Genomic DNA, 24156 nt, shown 5'->3' on the forward strand with positions numbered 1-24156 from the left:
TTATTCACATTACATATATATATATATATAAAATTGAACTAAAATAAATAAATAAAATAACGTGGTGCTAAAGAATATTACTCATTAAAACAAAACATCCCTAACTCTCACTATTAAGTATAATTATTTACTACTTTTTCTCGTTTTATATTGTAATATATTATTCACAATAAATATAATTTTTTTTTTTTCCAAATTGAATTAGAAAAAATAAATCAAATAACACAGTACTAAGTAGTAGTCCTTGATATAAAAGAATATTCACTTCAACATTTACTCTTTTGAATTGAGAACCGACTCCTGATATATTGTGATTCTTTGATACGAATCGATCCAGAGCAGTATTATTTCCGAGGAATTGACTCTTGGATTTGATTCTTGATTCACCTCCCAATTGATTCAATCCCCTATGCATCATTTAGAGATGAAACTTTAAAAATTTAATTGTAGTTAATTGAGGGCTAATGTTTTTTTTCGGTTCTTTTCTAATTTTAAATTCTTTAAAATAGCATATGGACCATTTTGGTTGGAATTTTAGCAGTATTTGTATAAATGTCAGAGCAGTACCTGCGTGTTTACAAAACGTCAGAGGTTGGTGGTCTAAAAGAAACCTTTTTTCTATCCTCTGTCCACGGATGCCCTCTGCAGCTTGAAATAGATCGCTCTACCACAAATAGTCGTTAATGAGCTACTTAATGATACCCAGTGAGTTACCGTTCTTCTCATTAATGGCTCCGTTTAAAAATACTATCCTGCTACTCATCATATCGGTAGCGGCTCATTAAGCTCGGGATACGAAGGAAAAAAAAAAGACAAAATATAATTGTTTAATGACTAGACGTCTTTTGACTAATGAGCCGTCTAATGGGAGCTGTCAGAAAAAAATAAAATAAAAAAGAAGTCCTCGCTTTGACATCAAAGGTCCTTCGGGTCCTTATCGGACCATGGGATATTTAGAACCACACCGAGATTTATCTGGCGTATTAAGTTAAATGGTGTTGTTAAAAACTAAATGAAAATATAGCCACTGCCTCCAAGCGCTGACAATCAAGATCTTAACTGCGTACGCCCACTTGTCCTCCGCTAGAGATATAAATTATTCTCGCCTTTATGTAGGCTTATAATTTACATTAGAATAAATCAAAATAAAACCGATTAAGGGCTTCCTTGATTTGTATTTCGGCCTGGTAATGATAGTTGCTAATATGTATTGCTTCGGGCTTAGCGAAGTACCGGTTTAAGTCTCCTACCTTTTTTTTTTTTGCTTAAAGCAGTTACTTACTTGTCAGGAATATTCATGAACCAATCGATAAAAGGAGAGAATTTTATTAAATTTAAACAACCATGCCTCACAATCGAAGATTTATTAAGTAAAAATCAAACGAATGTTTTAGATTGCAATTGAATATTAAATGATGAAAAAAGTATAAAGGAATCCCTCAAAGGATTATACATAATGAATTAACAAAATATTCGTTAGCACCACTCTTGGCACGTAAGTGTTACAATTACTTTGTTGGTTGCATCTTCTAAATATCTCAAGAATTGATATACCACAGAGAATCGATTGCTCGAGTCATTTTTACTTTCACTGGAATATATAGTAAGGCGAAACTTTACGATAGTGCAAAATTTCTAATTCGACGGAAATACACGTTTGGAGGTTTGTTAACAGCCAAGCTTAAAAATAAACTCTGTAATATTATTTAATTTCGAAGTTTTCCTTGTTCTCCTTACTTCCAATAAGTTTTTTTTTTTTAATAACTTTTCGATTATTATTATTATTATTCAAGAGCTATAATCAATATAACCAGAAGCCAATCGAATAAATATGCGTTGAACAGCACATGGTGAATGCAAGCCTTCGATTCTAAAATGCTAGCAGCCTTGGATCTATATCTGTACATCTGTGCGGGGCTATATATCTGCCTGTATGTTAATGCTATATTCCAATGGATTCTGATCAATTATTGGAGAAATATAAGTATATTAAACTGTATCATTGGAAAGATCTTTTTCATTTTTTAATAATTTGCAACTCATTTCAATAATTTGAGAGAGTTATTTTTTAATATATTTATTTTTTTTTTTTCAGTTTAATTAGGGATAAAAAATACCAATCTTCGTCCCTGAATAATTTTTTTTATTTGTTTACTTCAATGTGATTCAACTTATTTTTAAAAATAATTTAGAGCAAATATAAAATCGCAATTTTTTTTCTGTGTTCTGGAAACAATCTCGCCATTTGGCACAATCTCACTGAATGTATTGCTCACGAACCACACCGATTCTCTTCAGATTTACAGGAGATGCTGAGAGACAGCAACAAAACTTTTTCACTTTTTAAAAATCATTAATATCTATGATCACATATAGTCTAACTGTAACTCCAGCATGTATAAGTGGATGCATAATTTAATATAGTAATTTACATACTATTTCAATTCTAATTGAAACTTTATAAAATGTAAATTGTAATTGTAACTTTGTGAATATGTCAATTGTAATCTACTAACTTTGTAAATCCAGTGTAAGTGGCCCAAGTGATGGAAACTCTTAAATAAATAATAATAACATTAAGTGAATAATTTAATCTTTTATTTTAGAAACCACCAAAAATTGTAATTTTAATATTTGAAATTTAAAAAAGAATAAAAATTCACTGGTTAATTATTCTTATAATGAAGCAAATCATAAAAAAAAAGATAGTTTGTTGTATACTTTTTATATTTTTCGAATAAGGATTGTGTAACCCATACAAATTGTAAATGTTCTCCATTTATACAATAATCGTTATAAATACGCGCTAGGTATTTTCGCTTTGAAGAAGTTCCTATATGACCACAATTAGAACACAATAGAAAGAGAAGCTTGTAATAATATTTCAGCTGTTGGCCTGGCGTTTAGTCTCCCTCTAACTTTGAAGGCCTGCAGTTAATTCAACCGTCTTAGGCTGAGCCAAACAATCGCAGCCGCGGATGACAGACTGCAAGCCAAGGATCCTTTCCGACCTGCTAAATTAATATCCGTCTCGTTTATGGACGATTAGCTGGCAGAGGATGTATGTCTTCATCCTGGTCCAGAGTAGGAAGAGATATATGAAGGCTTACTCGACCTAATGCAAGAATAATACCATGAAGATTTAATCGAAATCCGTTCAGTGCTTCTGTGACATCCATGGTGGTTAGGATAAAAGGAAAGAATGAGTGGTAGGATAAGTAAGCAAGAAGTATGAGGAACTAACAGGAATAGAAAGTATTAAACGTTGACAGGATAGACATGTATGATTGTAATTACATAAGGTTTGGATAGCAAAATGTCATAATTACATTTTTGTTTTCAAATTTAGATTCAAATTCGTATGGGTTTACTATGAAGAGTTTAATAGTCGAATCCATATCAGGCATTAAACTAAACAAAAGGAATAACTTAAATATCTGTTTACATTTGTAGGTTATCATATTTTTTATCTAATACTGAAATATAATAACCACTAATAGGTTAAGTGAATATTTTCACTTTGGTGCCGCCTCTGGATAAGGTCACTCCAAATGTAATAAAAAATATTTTTTCCTTCAAACCGCCTCTTGATCAAATTTATGAGAAGAATTAAATAATATCAATATTATAAATGGCGTCTCTGTGTACATTCTTGCTTCTGAAATATTTCACAAGATAGATCTAAAGGATTTATCCAACTGACGTCTACTCCGATCATAATCGAAATATTTTACCAAATAGATACAATTTTTAGAAAAAAAATTACAAATCTCACAGCAAACGTTCGAAAATTACAACAGCCTACTACTATGTTTACTGTACTTCAAAATTACCACATACCAAATATTCCTCAGGATTTCTGAAAAAAAAAAAATCTTATTGGGATGCGGTGGTATCTTTTCTTCTAATTTCCTAGAAAAAATATAATCTATTAGGGTATACGTTTCTCTGCAATGACGGCATGTTCTTACCGTGACATTTCCCACCGCATTCTGCATACTTAAGCAGCAATATAACATGCTGCATTAATCGATTAAAAAGTCCTTCGGCTACGAAGATGTGGAGGAATCTGTAGCAATCCTGAGATAATTCCTTGGGAGTCGACTGATAAACTATTTTAGTGACGATAGTTGAAGAAGTTATTTCCATATAGATGAAAATTGCTTTATTTTGGTCTACTATGAAGTTATTTCTCGTAAATACTTACTTTATTTATATGGGGAATTCACTTAGTAAGAGGTTAGTAATAATCTTGATAAATTAAATAGAATATAAAAAAAGTTTAGTAAATAAGCAGTCTTACTAAAAAAAAGAAAAGAATAAATCTTAAAATGTTTACCAACTAGTACTTATAAATATTTATTTATATTGATACTGATCTTTATTATTTAAAATTATTATAGTGCATTGTTATAATATTATAAATAGGGGTGTATTTATCACGATACTATATCCTTTCATTAGTAACTGTTAAAACAAATTAAATAACTGTTATAATGCCCATACATTCAACTAGGCCGATCTGGTAATAAAAATATTGATACATCATTATGTATTATATTATCTTTATTAAATTCGAAATCAGATCAGACTCTACTACATCAGTTTATACACTAAACAAACTCTGCACGGGTAGTGTAGTTATATTATGTACTGTATTGTGTGGCAAATTTATACAAGCCGATATAATTCCTGGAAGAAAAGATTATAATAATACGAATAATTGATTTTTTTATGATGTTAATTATTTCTCAGTTATGACAAACAATGGTTGATAAGAACGTTGATAACTATGGTAAAATATTGCTGTTACAATTAACAGAGTTAATTAATAGTGACTACTAAAGTGAATCATGAAGCTCAATTTCACCACCATAAGTTTTCGTTACAGTTAAGGGCAATGTTATTAATTTGTCGCTGATTTGGGGTTGAACGTTTGTCAGATTATGGTTGATTAATTTGACTACCTGCACGCGATTCAATTCTTTCCAGCGATACTGAAATCTAGACCATTTCCATCTCAATTTTTTAGAGCTGGATAATAATTTAATTGTTTTTACATTGTTATAAGATAAAAGATCTATAGGAATAAATATATACATATAAATTTATATTTACAAGAAAGATATTTAATATTAAATCGAAAAAAAAAATACTAAATTAATACCTACATTCTGAAATAATTCACGAAAGCGGCTGTGTTCTATTTTTAAAAAGTTTATATACATCTTAAATAAAAACGAATACCATTAGTTTTTTTTTTCTATTTTTAATAAATGTTTCTAAACCTTAAAAATGTATTTTACAGGCTTACATAAAATATTTAATTTAAAAAAATCATAAAATTGTAATATATCAATTTGAATTTTGTTTATTACAAAAATATAATATTAGATTTATGAATACATTTATTTGGCCTCAATGAGGTAATAGTTGTATTTTTGATACTGTCTAGGTAATGCATATTTAATTTTTGTTTTCTAATTCAATTAAAAAATAAAATTGTAGAATTTTAAAATTTTAAATGCACAGAAAAGACTGCTTTTTAAATTCTTCAATTCTTAAATTATGTGTTTCACAGTAATTCTATTATTTTAAATAAAGCTTTAGTTTTTTATTAGATTGAAAATTAGATTAGATGTAATATCCAAAGTATATTTTACTATAATTAAATATATCCTAACAATATATTAACAAGTACTAATTAAGATACCAATTTAATTCTTTTTATAACATGGTACATTCCTAATTAATTAGAATTTAATAAATTTAAATTATATCAATATCATGTGTGTATTGACAAGAATGTTCAGGCTGTAAAAATTTAGTTTTTATTTATTAATTTATTACATATTTTAATTTTAATTTTTTAAAAAATTTTCTTTATTCATTGGAGTTTTTTTCCATTACTCTTGGATTTGACTTGGGATTTTCTCTCCTTTAATTCTATGATCTCCTGTCAAACTTTAACATCATAATATTGCACTTATCAAGACGAACATATATACTCAAGATAAGATTGAATCTAATATACGATTTTTTCTAAGAAAGTTTACTAGTAAATAAATTTAAAAAAAAAAAAATGAAATATTACCCCGAAATTATTTTATTCCTAATAAAATTCTAAGACACAGATTAGGACGAAAGACCCGACAGGTCATCGGTTTTGTCAAGCATTACTAAATCTCGCTTATCTCACCGAAAGTTATCTCGCCCTGATAGTGTTGAATAATTTGGTTAATTGGTGATTACTGAATTATTTATGATCCCGATTGTCCATCGGCTGATACCACCCACTACGGTAGGCTAATTGGACTTTATACTGTTAAAATTTCTAAAAATAGCGATGGTCATATTTTAATAGTGAAGGTCAATATCCTTCCTAATTAAATTAAATTAATTATTTATTAAATTGATTCAAACTACCTACGATGTATGCGAGTGATTCTTAAGGAACGGGCAATTAACAACAAAAATATTTTTATAATATAAAAATAAGAAATTCTGAATATTCTAAGAAGAGCTTTAAGTGGGACCACTAGTAGCGGTTACTTTAAGCAGAATTAACTGACAAAATTTTAATTTAAAAATTTGATGTTTTGTGGTCAAAAAGATACAGGGAGGACCCATTTTTCTCATAGTTAATAATATTTTATAATCATGATTGTCGTGATATTATTTAGTAGAGATATTGTACTATAAATTCAATAAAGGGGATATAATTCAGTTAGATCCGACATCAAATAAGCCAGGAAGCCTCGGAGATCATGCTCAAAGCAGCCTGCACGATTTATTCACTCTAAGAAGAATTAGCATATAAGATTACTGAACATTGTTTATGTAGCTCACGTTACCTTTTAATTGTATACTTTTGCTTTCGATAGACATTATGTATGCATCATGTCGTGTAAACAGTTGTATCCCATTTATCTAAAGTGATTTTTCCGTAACGAGTTTTCTTACAATGAATAAGACGCTTTAATGGGTATGGTGCCCTGGCATTTCCTCTTACAACTGCCATAACTTATAAATATAAGTAATGAAGTATACGTGGGAATAGGGTGAAGTCCTCAGGATTTGTGTTTTTGTTTTAAATAAAATATATTTCAATGATATTACGGCATGATGAATGCCGCTATGAAAACTTTGCATCCGAAATGCCAAGCTACAATTTTATAATTCAATTATTATTAAAAGTTTCGGTAATAATTATTCACAGTTACTTATTAACAATACGTAGATAATTGTGAATTATATTAAGTAGGATTGTAACCACAATTTCTACAAGCACAATTAGTTTATTAACAAGCACAACTACAAGCACAATTATTTTATTAATTGTAGAATATAAGAAACGTTTTTTAATAAATAAAGTGAAACAAAATATTTTTTTCAAATGAAACTTTATTACAACAAAATTACATAATAAGAAAAAATTTTAAGGATAAAAAGAAATAAATGAACATTATAAATTAGTGAGATGTAATTTACAGAATAAACTGGTGGTGTGTTAATTCTTTTTCCCCATTTATTCAATTTAAATATTAACTTTTAATCTTGTAATATATATTATATTTTAACTTTATATTGTTTCCATACTAAACGGTAAAAACCGTACCCAAATATAGTAAATCGACTATTGAATTTTATTCTCATAATAGAAAAAAAAAAAAATATCTTGTTGCTTTAAGATGTTATTTTACTTCAAGTTTAATTGTGTTTATTTATTATTTTCTATCATTTAATTTATATATCTAATATCTTTAAATATGATGTGAATGTGCTCTCTTATCTCTATTACCAATAACTGAATTTATGACAGAATGTAATACTACAAAATAAGGGGGAAAAAAAATTTTAAAACAGGAAACAGATGTTATCAAAATTATATTTGAAATGTATATTTCCCCTTTATTTTTTTATCCCTTTATTTTATTTAAATATTTGAAAAAGTTTAATTATTATTGACCGTTATATAATTATTACTAACCCCAAATTTGTTGTTATTTCATTTGTGCCTAAAAGATTTTTATAACTACTATTTTTTTTAATTTTTTTTTGTATTTATAATAATTTGAAAATTTTTGATTCGTCATTCAATATAAAAAGGCGATTGAAAAAAAAAATCAATCGACAGGATATTAAAAAAATGAAAATTATAATTTTCATTGATCTATTGATAACATCTTAAATTGTTTTCGATTGCTATGATCAATTTTTTTACAGATAGTTTCTCATAAAAAGAAAAAAAAAATCATATCTCTGACGAAAATGCTTTTAAAGAAAAAAATTGAATTTTCAGAATAGATACAAGATATTATGTAAACATGAGATCAGTTATAAAATTAGCACAAGCTTTAATTATACTGATGAAGTAACATAACAAAAAGAAAATTATCAAGAGATCGCTTGAGGTGAGGCAAATGGTAGAAGCGTGATGCAGGAGTTACGACTCGTGGTTCGCTCTCGTATCGAGCGAGCTCTATCGCTTCTATTAAACATTTGACTAAACGCTTTCGTAACCGTTTAAGCATGTACAAATACACAAATGGGTCGACAATTGCTTCGGGTCGTTTTCTTTTTTGGAAATAATAAATTATATTACGGTTCGAGACAATAGGCAGTTAACCTTTTTTAGTGGGCTTGGAAAGGTCTTAAAAAGCCTTCACTTCGCTAGCCTTAGGGTTTTATAACGGTCCATATTGAGTTGCTTATTATATGATTAAAGTTTATATTCGTATTATTTTATCGATCGTTAATTAATTTATTTGTTGATTATATTTTACATTAGTTCTTCTGAAAGTACATCTATACATTTGCCAAACTAATTGTTCCAACATGTGCAAGCGTAAGGATGGGACATTCGAATTACCTAAAAAGGCCTGAAATCAGCTTTATTTCAGGTTTTGGGGTACAAATCATAGGATGCTTAATACAAGCACATATTTGAGATACCTATAAAAAGTCAATATATCCACTTTTGTAATTTTACAATAAAAAATTATTATTATCTCAAGTAGATAAATTAAATTTTTATTGAAGATGTTGATGTTGTAACACCTCTTGGACAGAGGAAAATTTAATTTTAAAATAAACTGAATAGGTTTAGGTTGTAGAATTTTAATTTTCCAAAAAAATCTTCACTTCTCAAAAGCGGATCAATTTTTCCTTTTTTTCATTCCTCATTTGCTCTTATCAATATTTTTTTGAGAACTACCAACAGATAGACATTTTTGAAAAAAAATTTCTCAATCTTTGGATAAATAATTTACTCAAGTTTATGTTTGTATATTTTAAAACTCTATTAGAGCATGAATATATTTTGAGTTAACTTTATCGCTATATTTATAGTTAATGTAATACAATCATTATTTGTCTGTCTAATTAAACTAATAAACTTGTGACAAAAATACTAGAACGAAAGGTAAATTTATTTGTTATCTAGTACCATTTTTTGAATTTTTTTCATCGACTATCTTCTTGACCTATATTCATATTGTCTCTTTTTTAAATAATAATAATAAAAAAACTATAACCCTTCAACCTATAGAGGATCGGGGATTTAAAATTTTAAAGTGAAGTGCTATTTCTTGAGTAACGGTTTTGCAAGGCAATTTGTTGATAATTTCAACCGCTAGGTTTTTTCCAACACAACTAAGGAAGTCCAATTTATGGAGGCTGGGTGAGCCCAAGAGGCCTCCCGAACGCACGAGTTTTACTTGTGGCTAAAGTAACAGAATAAATCATTTTCCCTCACGGCTGGATCTCTGTTTTGTAATTAAGGAAAATTGTTTTTTTTTTTAAACAATTTTACAACAACAAACATGTAGACGTTATTTATTTTGTAACCAAGCGCTCATAGATATTTTGCATTTGCGACAAGATTCGGCTTAATAATAAACATTAGAACGCAAAGTAATTTATTCACATGTCATCAATTTGTGATTTGATTCAATTGTTGCATCGTATTACTGTTAATAACTCAGAGTAAAAAAAACTTTAAATTAAATGTTGTTTTAAACAGTTTGTAGTAAACCTTACAACAAAGGAAATAACTCAGAAATATGAAATCATGTCAAAACGTAACAAGCAACTAATAGGCACAACAAAAGAAAACAAACAAAAGGATTTGCCAAAAAATGCGTTAACCCATGGAGGATAGCCTTATGGATTCCTACAAAGACTAATTCTGACACTGCCATGACTACCCTTAATTACTGTTTTGACAGGGCAGTTGGCAGCGCTGCGACTTTGGCGGGAGTCCACCTGATCGCCGCTAAACTGTTTATAATTAGACACCGCGCCCGAACTGTCTGTATCTTAATTGTCTGCAAAGTGGCCCGTGTCTGTCTCTGGAAGATTATTACCTCTTCCCTCTTCGTGGTATATTGGTGACATCTTGGTTTCATTTTAGTGAGGAGGAAGTTGTCGTAAAACAGATTTAATACGGGTGTTGGCAGACAAGGGTTGTAAGTATTTAACAACCCAGTGGTCGGATATTTTGAACAACGAATAAATCTTATTTTAGTAGTCAAGGATTTTGTTCGATGACGGACTTTGTAATTATGTTGTATTTAATCAACCTAATACGGACATTCTCATTTAAAATATCTAATCTTTTTAACTCATTTTTTTCAATCATCTAAAAAAAAAAAACCTTTTTTGTTCAATATCTTAAAATTATATATCTAGTTAGATATATAATAAATAGTGATACACAAAAAATCTTTTATGCTTGTATATATAAATCATCCAATTAGTTTTTAGTTTTTTTTTAAACTCTCAGGTTCATTTTTCCTTTATTTAGACCGAACTGAATATCAAGTTAATTCAACCTGGGTTTGTTAAATTTTTAATTAATTTAATTAAAATCGCACACACAACCAATTTTTTTGAGCTTACCTTAACTGCTTAAGTAACACTTTGTAATTGTGTATCTGTCATTTAGGTACGAATTAAATTATTCTTTTTATAAATTTTAACTTATTCATGCATAAATTCATTTAATTTCAAAGGCAATCCATTGCATTCATTGTCTCATATAACTAGGCAGGGGTGAACAATAGTTACTCGTGAAGGCCTCTTGCATTATCCATTCCTCCATATTTTATTCAATGAATTATTTCATGATAATTACAGCGCATTAAGATCTAATTAAAAAAACCCGGGTTACTTAATTAGAGAACACGTATTAATTCAGAAGACATTGATCATTCCTTTTGTTCGCAGATCTGCTTGTGAATGTTGCCAATTAATAAAAAGAAATTCTTGGCGTTAAAGTGGCTCTCTGATGTTTCTGTAATCAGTAAACATCCGCTACTGACTACATGCATTTTTAATAGTTTAGAAATTATTCACAGGAGGCTGAGTATGTCAGCATATATATGGAATTTACAGCAAAAGGGAGTTTTAAGATCGTGCAAAATTTCGAATTCGAATTTTGGTGGAAATGCACATATTTAGGTCCCATGAGTTTGTTTTTAATAATTAACCATCTCAAATCTCACTAGTAGTAAAAAATAGAGGAGTATAAACTTTGAAAGGATTTGACAATTAACTTAAGGATATAACAGTAAAAATATTTTTTCTAGGATGATAACACATTTTCAGAAATAATTCTTATAATATAGCCGTATAATGTAGCAATGAAAAGCCAAAGATTTTATAAAAAATATTATTTAACACATAAATATAAAAGACTTTTAGACTATCGTACGCATGGTTAATGTTCCGTTTTGCCTGTCTGATTAATGTTTTCATGTCACAAAGACTGTTAAATAATTAATTTTTTAAATTTTACTTAACCTTTTTTTGACTATCTCTATAAATTCATTCTTAGTAATTCCAATATTTGTTCTATAAAAAATTAGCAGAATGGTTAAAAGTAGAATGTGAATTTGAGTAAACTTATTTATTTTTAATAATCAATCATAACTCTAGCAAAAGAGAAAACATGAAATGTGAAATACTATTGGAAGTACTTTTATGAAAACTTGAAATTGGAGTTGGTCAACCTATTAACAGAAAGGTCCATATTGAAAATCAGTACGGGAAAGTTTTGACTTAGTTAATAGTACAGAAATATCTATTCTGATATGAGTGAGGATTAACTTGAATTTAAAGTATTGTGGTTAGTTTCTTTTGTCAGTCATATATTTTTCTGTCTTATTTTTGAAAAATCCGTATTCTAATTTTCACTCTTAAATTTTATTTTTAAAATAGTTAGTCTCAAAGGAAATTATTATCAATCGCGATAAAGTATTTAACCGTCTCAGCATTAGACTTTTCTTTGATAGATAAATGTTAATGAATTGTTTGCAAGATTGACTTGACCTTTGGGGGAACACGTGGTGAGAGATTTCCGCCATATACGTGATAGCTATAACACTTCGCTATCGGGATTAATTATACAAACTATCAGGCCAATTACAAACAATTTCGCTAACACAAATAGCTATGACTTAATGGTCTATAAATAGAATTATTTTTTGTAATCAATTCTTCCAAGATATCCACTCGCTGAAAGGATAACCCCCGGGCATTGCTTAGTCAATTCAGATAGTACGTGCGTCATTGCCTTGTTGTTCTGAGGATCGTAATTAGGGGACGATTTGGGGTCACAGGCAACATGGATTCGAACCTGCAGAGGTCTTAGGTCAAATTGTTAGATGTTGTTTAATAATAGGCCGGCATTTGAAAAGGTTATCCGTATATATGATTTTGTTTAAGAAATTATGTCATGTAAAATTATTTTTGTAAAAACGAAAATCATGTCCATTCAAAGCAAACGTTATCAATTACCAGCCATATTTCATCCGTAGATTAAGATTAAATTTATTGAAAAATTAGTTAATAATAGTCTTATGTAAGTAATATGAGCTCAGAATTGTATAGATTGCAAATCTTATAGAATATTTCTAATTTCTAAAGATACTAAAACGCGTGATGCCAAGACACAGCAAACTTTTTATTTATAAAGCTCCAATTTTAATTTTATTATTATTTTTTCAAAATTTATTATTAAATAAATATACTAGTATACAAATCAAGATGTGGACATTTTTCTTTACAAATTATTATTATGAAATTATTATTAATTATAAGGATTATTTTCGATAATATACCTTTTTAATCGATCCAAAATAAACCTCAAAACTCAAGATTTTATGTTTCAATATTTGTAGAACACGGGTATCAAAAAAGAAAAAAAAATTCCATCCACTGTTTAATTTATAATTGAGCTTTGTTTACTTTACAATTTCATACTCAGTACTCAAAAAATTATTTAAAAAAAATCCTTCCGTCCATTTTGTTTATACAAAATGCATTTACAAAAAGTTAAATATAAAAATCGTCGTTGGTTCGTAAGTTTTTATCAATTATACTATCTTTATCTTTATAATTAAATAATTATTGTTGGAGTATTTATTTATTATAATGTATTATCTTATTATTATTTTTTTAAAATTTTGTTGTTTCTAATTTTCATTTAAAACATGTAAATATGAATTTTTTTCAAGTTAGTTATGTTACGATTTATTTTATTTTTTTTTTTTATCAATTAGTACTAAACATTATATATAATTTTCATTTAACCTTTGCACTTAAATAAATATTATTTTCAATATTTTTATACCTTTTTACAAGTTTTATTATTTCAATATGTTTATTTTTTAAATCTCCCTATTTTAATTTAAAATGCTAAAGCTCCTTTTTATTTTCTGTCATACTATTCTATAAGTACCTATTCCAAAATAATCTATTATTATTATAATTATTAAATAATTAAATAATAAACATTTGATATTTATTGACATGTCTCTTTAGAATAGGCTATAGTGGAGTAAAATACAGACATTAAAAAAAAATAAAAATAATAAACCAATAAAACATCATAAGATATTCTATATTGATAATTAATTAATTTAAAAAATAACATATACTACCTAAAGAAAGAAATGCAATTAATGAGATGTATTAAGATAAAAGTTTTTTTTTTTAGTGAATTAATCATTTGCGTATTTTTCGATCTGTTAGTGTTAATGATTTAAGAAATAATAGAATGTTAGTATATTAATTAAAATAAATGATAGCCCCCTCTTTTAAATTGAAGGCGTTAATCCCATTAATCCCCTCCCCCCATCGTTAATAGACTCTGAATAGGAGTTTGAAGAGCCCTTAGACAGATAACCGGGTCACTCACTGATTTATTCACCGACTAAAGGACTGTAATTAACCCTTGATCCCGAAGTTGAGGATGATCTAATTGGCTGTGTTCTTCAAAGGAAGATATCTGATAATGTTGATGGATGGCCCCTAAGCAAGATGTAGATGGATTCTTTTTAATAGCCACCAGAGGGCTAAGAAAAAATCCCTTTCACGCACGTATAGAAGCGTTAAGTTCAATCATAAGGCATATTATTAGAATTGTTTGTATTTATTTAGAAATAAATGCTAAAAATGTATAAGCAGGTACTGTTAAGGATGCACTGGGATATTAAATACAGTTGAACCCCACATAACCGGTGGTAAATATAAAATAAATAATATTATATATATAAATGATTGGCTGTACATAGTCAAGTAGGAATAAAATCAATGAAATAGTTTTCACCTATTTATTGATGACTGACCAATTTTTTTTTTTATCATCAACTTCAAATAAAATAAAGAGATAAAAAAAATACTTTTATTAAAATCTTAAAAATCATTTGTACGTCCAAGACTTAATTTTTACATAATATGTGAGACCTTTGGTTGCAAAACGTGATAACTACAAAAATGGAAACTTTTACAATGTTAAATGTTTTTGATTACAATGTTTTTATCATTCACTTACCATAACTTATTATCAGAATTTATCTCTTAGGAAAACAAACTTTCTATAGATTCTTTAAACAATTTATGAAAAAAGCCAGAAACTTCAAATTATAAAAAAATTCAGTTATCTTATGAACGCTTATATGGGTTATATATACATTTAAGTTTTATGAAATCCGGATCAACTGCTCCTTCGAGCAATCGGCCATGTCTAGGACCAAGGAAGGATACCTGGTGACGTTACTTGTAATTAATTGAATTTAAATGAAAACAAATAATAATTATAATTTTACATTTCTATTGATAAGATACGAGGGCTTAAGGAACGGTTAATTAGGAACAGTGACTAACTAATTGGTGTTTGCCAACCGTTCTCAATTAACAGGTGAGCCTTTCATCTCGCCGAAGCTCCTCAGGGGAGATTGATGGGCCAAGTAATGGTGTGCCGGCGGGCAATATAGTCATGTAATATGGGGCGTCATAGCAGTATCAGTAGCAATAATAATATTATAGTATATTACAAAAGGTAATAAATAACAACCAATGTTTAAACAATTGACATTTCGATAGCTTTGTTTGTTTCTTATATTTCTATTAATTTTTTATAATTTGTGACTTTCCTTGCTTTTATATTAATCATTTTTATATAGTTCTAAGATATTTTAATTATAGAATATTTTTAAAACAAAAAATCATAATTGATAGAATTGAACCAACTCAGTATTGAATTTACAAATGACATTTTGAGCTAGAGAAGTCAACTGTTAAAGTATTTTCATATGTTTTACCATTTTTTCCCATTTAATAAAGTTTTTAGTTGAGTGCGCTTTTTTTTTTTTTTTTTAATGTATTTTTCACCAATACAATAGTGTTATATAATAAAATATTGTTATGTAATAATCACACTATTCTTCTTATAAAATATGTTTATGGTGATTGTAGTTACTAAGGTTTATACATAATAATTTATTTAATTAAAAATGATATATTCTGCCATATGTTTAATAATAATACTTGTTTTTCAGTAACTAGATAGGATTTACTCATGTGCTAACCTGCTAATTTATAATTGTTAAAAATGCTAATTTTTAGCAAAAATTAAGAAATAACTAAGTTATATACAATAGAACAGTTATTTAAAATAAGAACAGCTTTGAAAAAATAAAAGAGTTATTTCATCTGAGCTAAATTATAAACGTGTTTTGATCATGTCTGCCTCTCGGTGAGATCTCCCTCTTATTAGGAAAAATTATGTCTCCATCAGAGAGTCTTTAATAATAGTTTTTTTTTTTATTTCGCTTTTAAATAAAAAATTAAAACACAAGAGTCATTAATTTTCTTCAGCTTTCGTACTCTTCAGCCTTTATTATTTAATAATAATTTTTTTCTAAATATAATTTTTGTACAGTAAGTTATAGGCAATTAATTGCATTTCTAATTATTCAATATAAAAAAGTATGGTTTCGCTTACTTACCTGATCTGTCTCAGAAATAAAATATATAAGTAATATTGTGTTTTAATTTTAGTATAATTTAAAGAAAGGAATAAAAAAAATAAATTGAGTACGGAAGGTAGAACGGTTATGCAAAGAGTTGCACGCTTTTAGAACTACTTTTTTATCATTTTTTTTTTATTTATAAATTTTTTAAACATATAAATATCAGAAAAAATGAAACCTTTTAACTGTTTCCATTAGAAGTGATATAGCAGGATTGCCTGTTATTGCAAAGGCATGCCATACTATTTGTCAATAGCATAAGGGATCAAGGATAGGAAAGGTGTCAGGGTTTTCTAAATGCTCTCAGCCTATATGTGAGAATTCCAATACCGATATGAGATAACGAGAAATAACAGGAATAGAAAATATCGCGGACTCCGAACAACAAATTAAAAAAAAAGAGAAAAAAATTCAAACTCGGGCATATTTTTATTGCCATTCGGATAAGGTTCGTGCGTAAGCGAGACAGATAACCCTCTCTGCTATCTTAGGCAATTAATATGGTCACTGCTAGACTGTCTGTCTTCTTTCCAGCGATATCTCGCTCCGTCAATTTATTTATTTTTTTTTTTAAATTTCACTAAGACTCAGATAACACTAATGGGACGTAATTTAATTGACACCTTCGAAACTTCGGAAGAATTGACCGTTACGATTGGTGTTAGCATTAATTAGAGTATTTATCATCGACGTATAATCGATTATACTAATATGAATTCGTATTAACAATTGTAATGAGATATTTGCATACAATCACCATACGACATACTATCGAGTCTAAAGAGGTGTTCTGCCCCGGAACAGATCTCATTACGGCAAACCTCGAATATAACATATCAATATGCCTGTTTTATAGAATTCTTTTCTGTATCAATAGAAAATTTTAATGAGTTATATATATAGTTTGTCCCAGTATGATGCTGGTTCATCCTCCATAATCTCTACACTTTCTGGACTTTTGATTTTATTTTTTCCGGGTTATAACAAGTCATGTAGTTCATCATTCGAGCATATTACTGATTTCTAGTGCACTCTTCTCAATCTTTTACGGCCTCTGATAATAAATCAGATTTTATAACGAATTCATAGAGGGCACTGTTCAAATCCGTCTCTTCCTACATGCCTAAATCACTAAAACCTGTTAACAAAACCTATTAAAATTGCAAAATGCTAAAAAAAAAATTGTCATACCCTTTAATTTAAATTTGCAAAAGTAATTCTTTCAAAATTTTCAGATAAGCTATTATTATAATAATAATGGTTTGTTCAAAACCTTGAAATAAAACAAAAAAATTCTCACCTGGATGAAATCCATCCTGCATTGAAATCCAGGAAACAGTTTAGCGGATCGTCGATACGAAGGCAATTGGTCCATTGAATCACCGGAAATAAAATACCACTGCCTGCTACATTAGCCAGAGTGGGCAGTATATCACAGCCACCTCGATAACCGGCCAAAGATGAGCCCATTTAAATTAGCCATATAATTGAATAGCCCTCCATCGGAGCAGATAAAGGCCGGCATAACTCCCGCGGCAACCCGTCATTACCCCTTCTCGTTAAATTATCGACATGAGCTAATTCGGCAGAATCGATTATATCTTCGATTATTGGCTCTCTTTTATCGTCCGCCTCGTTGGCCCATCAATGACAATAATGGCAGTGCTTTGGTAGGATTATCTCGATCGCAGTTTGTCAAAAAAGGCAATTTTTTAAACGATTCTTTATGAGCTTTGATTAAGTGATCAAATTTTAATATAAGTCAACGGTACTGTGCATATCAAATAACTACGGAAATAATTATGCTTCTACTAATCGGATTTTTAAAGTTTATTACTCTATACAAGTTAATTCTTTTTGGTTTATCATTTTCAACAATGAGCCTTTTTAATTGATCAAGTAAAAAAAATCGAACCCCCTCTCGAAATTTGATCCGGAAATTATAAAATTATGCTGTTATTCCAAATGTAATTAAATGTCTTACAAAACAAAATAAAAATCATTATTAGAATATGGCATATTGAATTTTTATAACTATAATCTTTTCTCCAAACTATGTCATTATTTTCCTGATTCTAGAAAATCATGTTTCTAAAAGTGATACTAATTAGAGCACTATTAGTGAAGATGCAGTCAAGAATTTTTGTCAAGACTTAGAACCCAAACCTATTTTTTTCTTTATTATGTAAGGTTACACTGTATCATATATTTTCAGACAATGGTGATATATTTAAGAAAGCACACCGACACCATATTAAGAAAGATATAAATTTCATTATAACATAATAATAAATAGAAAAAAATTATACATAAAGTAAAATAACATCTTAAACACATTAATTCCGATTTAATTTAGCATGAGTATCTGCGAACTGAGCTTGTCCCGCCATTTTTGAAGGAATATGAAAAACTCCAATATAATTATCGGCACTAGGTCTTTGGCGTCCAAATCTATTAGGGAAATCGATTTAATGGACACACCAGATATATATTAAAGGTTCTATATTTCTTCTTTGTCTTTATATAATTATACGATGAAAGGTCAAGGGCAACACTTTAGCGATATGCGGGTAAACTATGACTGAGATTTCTGAATTCAATTTTCGTATGGACTCCAAAATAATATTGTCGGTGTCAATGTGTCTAATATTATCCTAACCTTAAACCTTAAATATCATCCTACCATCATCTTAAAAAAAATAATGTGCGATCGGACACAATATTACATAATTGCTAGCTGGAGAACCCATCGACTAAGATAAGACTTGTGAAACTACGAGCTGAAAAGGGAATCCAAACTGACAGATTGAGTGAAACGACCCTTTGTCCGCCGCATTAGAAGCTCAATTCTTGGCAGGTGCTGCGATAAATCGAAGACAACCCGGCGAGGCGGTGTAGGCAGCACGACTTTCGAATACCAGTACCGTACCATAAATCCCCTTTCGAGAGGAGTCGTAGATCTCTCTAATACCGGCTTTATTGTGGCCGGGCTCTCTGCGTATAGCAAATACACTGCTTTTGCAGTTAATCTGTTAAAAGGTATCTGATGTCGAAATTGTTGCTCACTCGCCAAATGGATTTTGGAATCCATTCGCTGGTGGAATTTAGGCCTCGTTTAAATCCTCTTCTGCTAAAAGAAACTAGTATATAATTAGATAATTAAAAATGAATCAAATTAAAAAACGTTTTTACTTTCAAAAATTATCCATTATCTCTATGTCTTCTTACCTTCTACAAAAATTAGATCAAAATAGTTGGACTCATCTTGAAGCTATATATAGGCTTGCATCAGGACTCGCGCACTTGGATAGCAACTATCATTCCTCACAGCTGATTGCCATTTCATGTACGCGCGACCAGAAACTATTTGAACACATGCATAAATCGTAACTAATTAAACTTAATTGAGTATAGTCTTGCACTACTCAATCGTACCTTAAAATAACTGTAAGATATGAGTGGATGATGACCATTTATGACATTTTACGGGGGAGGGAGAAGACAATTTTTTTATTTGAAAAATATTTTAAATACACATTTTATACTTTTTTTTCCCCCAGTATAAAATAGCTATATATAAACATATAATTAAATTTTTCTCTGATTCATTTATTTACAAGATAACATATCTATACACTCCTACTAAGTGGTCTTTAATTATATGCATACTTAGTAACAATGGACATCCTTTGAAAAGTGATGTTATTCCAAAGAATTATCAATACAAATCAGTAATTCATTAACAGGGACAGAAACTAAAAAAAAATCTTGATTATCTACAATTAATCATTTAGAAGCAACCTTGTGAAAAAAGTGGATTTTTTTGAAACCTCATTAGGGAAATATCGGTCTTAATCTGTCAGCCACTTTGGCAATTTAGGCTCACAATTTTTTACTAATAAAGAAAAGGTGTATTTACTCTCCTTTCTTAAAAACTTAATGTACTATGTTTATTTAACATGTTCAAAGCTGATTTTATGTTGTCTCAAATATTTGTTTTTGTTCTTTTTTTTTTATTTTATGGCCAATATATGTTACTTGAATGCGTAAATTTCTGTTTGTTTTTTTTATTTAAAATCGTCCAATGGTATGCATGAACCGCAACGGTACCGAACAGTCGTACATACGATCCTGTTTGCAATGACATCCGTGTAGGGCTAATTGCCTAGCTTCCTTATACCGTCGAAGAACGAGGGGACGTCCAGGAAGGAATAAAAAGGAAAAAAAACTAGGAGTAGTGAAAAAAAACCACGAAGAAATGACCACAAAAAGGGAAGCCGGGGAAGACCGTTTTATAGCCAATTATGAAGAGTTTGTTATAATTCACACAGTCGCTTTAATTGACATTAATTGGTGATATTGGCTAGCTCGCTGATGATATCGTTACTGTTCTTTGTAACTGCACCGTTACTGTCTCCCGTGTTATTAATAACGTTATTCGTTATTGGCATATTTTAAAGTATCGGTTTCGTTACAAAGGTTGTTCGTTCCACGTAGCTTTGTTGTTGATACGAATGAGTTCAAAATATCAACATTTTATTTATAATTTTTTTCTGAAAAATAATTATCCTTTTTAATTTATTGATTGAGTTTTTAATTAACCTATAATAGTACAAAACAATTTTTTAAAAACATAAATAATTATTAAATAAAAGTGTAAATAAAGATTTGGGTAATAATTGAATAATAGATTACAATATATAATTAAGTACTTTTATAATTTTATTTGCATCTCTATTAAAAGGCAATATAATAAAAATATAAAGCCACTAAATACTATTAATTTAATTTGATACTCCTTTACTTTTTTTTCTAAGAATATCATTCTTTTTTAAAATAAAATGTTGCAATTATTCATATTAAAAAAAAAAATTGTTTAGTTTAATCGGTTATTTTATATAATTCAAATAAAGCTTTGTGGTGTCCTTATATGGTGTGAACGATGTCGAAATAAATTATTAAAATACTTAAAACCAATTTCACTAAAATCATTTAAAAAATCGATTGTCTGGGTAACGGTGTGTAATTGTTTTTTTAAAATACTTAGAAAATATTTATTAGAAGCCAAATTAGATCTTCTTCATTAGAGCTAAAGAATATGCAAAACAATAACTCTTATGAGAATAAAATTAATTAAATTTTTTTTCACCCTAATTTAACTTGTTAACATAATTTGTTGGTCATATTTAAGTAAAACATCGTACCCACGTTTTATGATAGTCATAAGCTTTATGATAGTCAAAGCTAAATCATCCTATAACCATTAATCATTTTCTTGGATCGAATTGCGGATACTCAAGAAACTTTTTTAAAACGTATATTTAAAGTGTTTATTTTATCTTTCCGTTCACAATAATGATTAAATTACACTTTTTTTTATTGTCAATACCAGTAATTTCGTGCATTAACTTGTAAAAATAACTACCGAAAGTGGTTAAGTTGTTTTAAGACACAATTGAAGGGAGGTGTTATGTGACATTTTGAGAAAATAGAGAATTTTTGCTTTGAGGACTATTTTGAATAATCCTTCCTCTATAGCACCTTGTTTATTTTTTCTAAATCAAAGTGTGGATATTTTCTGAAGTTAAAAATTGAATTCTCGAGTCTAAAATACGAGTAAATTAAGATTACATTAATTTTTTCTCAAGAACATATCGATGGGAAAAATTACAACGTTTTATTCCTTTAATTACTTAGCACCACTATGAAGTAAGCTATCCATATGTTTGTAACATGACACCTTATAAAATATAAAGAATAAAATAGTTTGGTTGAATTCATTTTGTAATTTTTAAAAACATACTAATTTTTAAGCTAACTGAAAATTTTAATTAAATGATTAGCTATTGATATAAAGTAAAAATTGTGAAATGGAAATGAAGAATATTGCTAATTTCATACAGAAAAAAAATTGGTCTTTTGTTATTTGAGGCTATGTGTTATTTTTATTTTAAATAATAATATAAGATAAGTAATATTAATGTGGCTTATTATATAATATTTAGCATAAATCCTGCATAGTACCGGTAAGATAAACAGAAAAAGGAAACACAATGATGGGTTTTTCTCCCCTCTTACATAGGGGATAGCTCCCTCGCACGAAGAACCCCATTGAATCAAACAACCCTAAATTACCGAGAATAGAGTGTTTTATATTGGAAAGTCGTTGGGGAAGACACAGTTTAAATCGTTACGACGGTTGAATGGAGGGTGAAAACAACCCCTAGGGGTAAGTGGGCCAGGAGTGGGGGAGATAGTATATCAAATCCTCTTTGATAGGGTCAATTACTGGGGGAGGGGTGGAGAGGGAGGGGCCACAAAGATGGCGCCCGTCCCAGCTGCACTCGCACCTGGCCCAATCGACGCTTTATATCTAATTAATTGGCGCCCTGATTGGCTAAACTGTTCTCTATAGCCTCCTCCTATTGGTTAACTACCGCTCGACGGATTAATAAGGCCTTGTTCGCATTGTCGACCCGTTTATCTGCCTGGCCCTTACCCGGTTTGCTTTATCTAGAGACAGTAGTTAGCAGCTAATAGACTTCGTGATTGTTTGAGAGCCAATATCTTCAGCTTATTCAATATCATTAGTGAATATAAAGCATTATAGGGCTTATTGTTCTTGGTTTTAGTAACTTTAAAGTTCAGAATGTGTCACGAATCTTCTATAAACTAGAAAGTAGTGACTACGAAGTTTATTATAATATGAATTACTTCTTAAACTAGATATTCTTCTTTTTGAAAAACTCCTTCCTATTAATATCTTTATTTCATACATTTTTTCATCAACATTTCGGAGCTTTCCCCATCTTCAGGATAACAAAAATTTAAAATAATAAAATCTTATAAAACAAACACCTTTCTTTAAGTATGAATATTTCTTTTTAAATACATGATGTAGATAAAAATATTTATGAAATAAAGATATTGATAGGAAGGAGTTTTCATAAAAACTGATTATCATTTTATAACACAAGTATAAATATAAATACACAATAAAATATAATAGTGAATTTAACTTAGATGAAACGCTCTTTAAAATATCAATAAACTACAATCATTCATTGCTACAATTTTATACACCTTTATTTATTAAAAAATAAATGTATAATTGTACAAAGGTTAGCAATACAGTTTTGATCTATAAACTATTAATTAATAGCAATCTATAAACTATGTATTAACACGACTCGAATCCTGGGTAACATTAAGTCATCTGTTTTATGACGATAAATTGCCTATTCATATCTTAAAATATCAGTTTCGTACCGAAGTTATATTGCTGAAATTAAATAACCCTCTTATAATTAACATATTAAATCTTAAAATTTAGTTAAGTTCGGTTGATTTTGTTTTTTGAATATTTTTTTTTTATTATGTTTATTTGAATTGATTTACAGTTGGAGAAACTGGGGGGCCGGATGAGACTGTAGGAGATCGTGCCAGACTAGTGCTCAGCGCCGCTTGGAGGCGCCTATATGGTATATTAATTAAATAATTTTGAATTATTATTCGTGTTTTTGATATATGAAGTTAATTTAAAAAATTTAAATCGATTTGTAATTCAGAAATTAAATAAAAAATTACACATTGTAACGAAAATGAGCTAAATTTAGAAATGGCTTGATTTTCCACAGATATTTGGTAGAATAATTATAAACATTTTTACTAAAAATTTTGAATGTTATCATCATCCTGCTAATCATTAAATCGTTGAAAAATGTAGATTGATCATCAAAAATAATTATTCATTTATTTTTAACTAAATATACCACACAATTGGTATTATTACTCATTACCGAAATAGATTTAACCAGGGAAGAGAAAAGTAAATTAG

The 24156-nt window shown here is 28.9% G+C and overlaps 1 protein-coding gene across 1 annotated transcript in view; it reads left to right on the top strand.

The window, feature by feature from the left end:
* The window catches only part of LOC136796731 (uncharacterized), a 32571-nt gene extending 8754 nt beyond the window's left edge, over nucleotides 1–23817 (top strand). Inside the window, exon 2 of the mRNA XM_067051217.1 lies at nucleotides 23720–23817. Within this exon, the coding sequence (XP_066907318.1) occupies nucleotides 23720–23817 (98 nt within the window). The remainder of the gene's footprint in view (nucleotides 1–23719) is intronic.
* Nucleotides 23818–24156: the final 339 nt, after the last annotated feature.

Source organism: Halyomorpha halys, unplaced genomic scaffold, assembly GCF_000696795.3.
Source record: "Halyomorpha halys isolate HHAL.00 unplaced genomic scaffold, Hhal_1.1 Scaffold45.1, whole genome shotgun sequence".
Taxonomy (NCBI): Eukaryota; Metazoa; Arthropoda; class Insecta; order Hemiptera; family Pentatomidae; genus Halyomorpha; species Halyomorpha halys.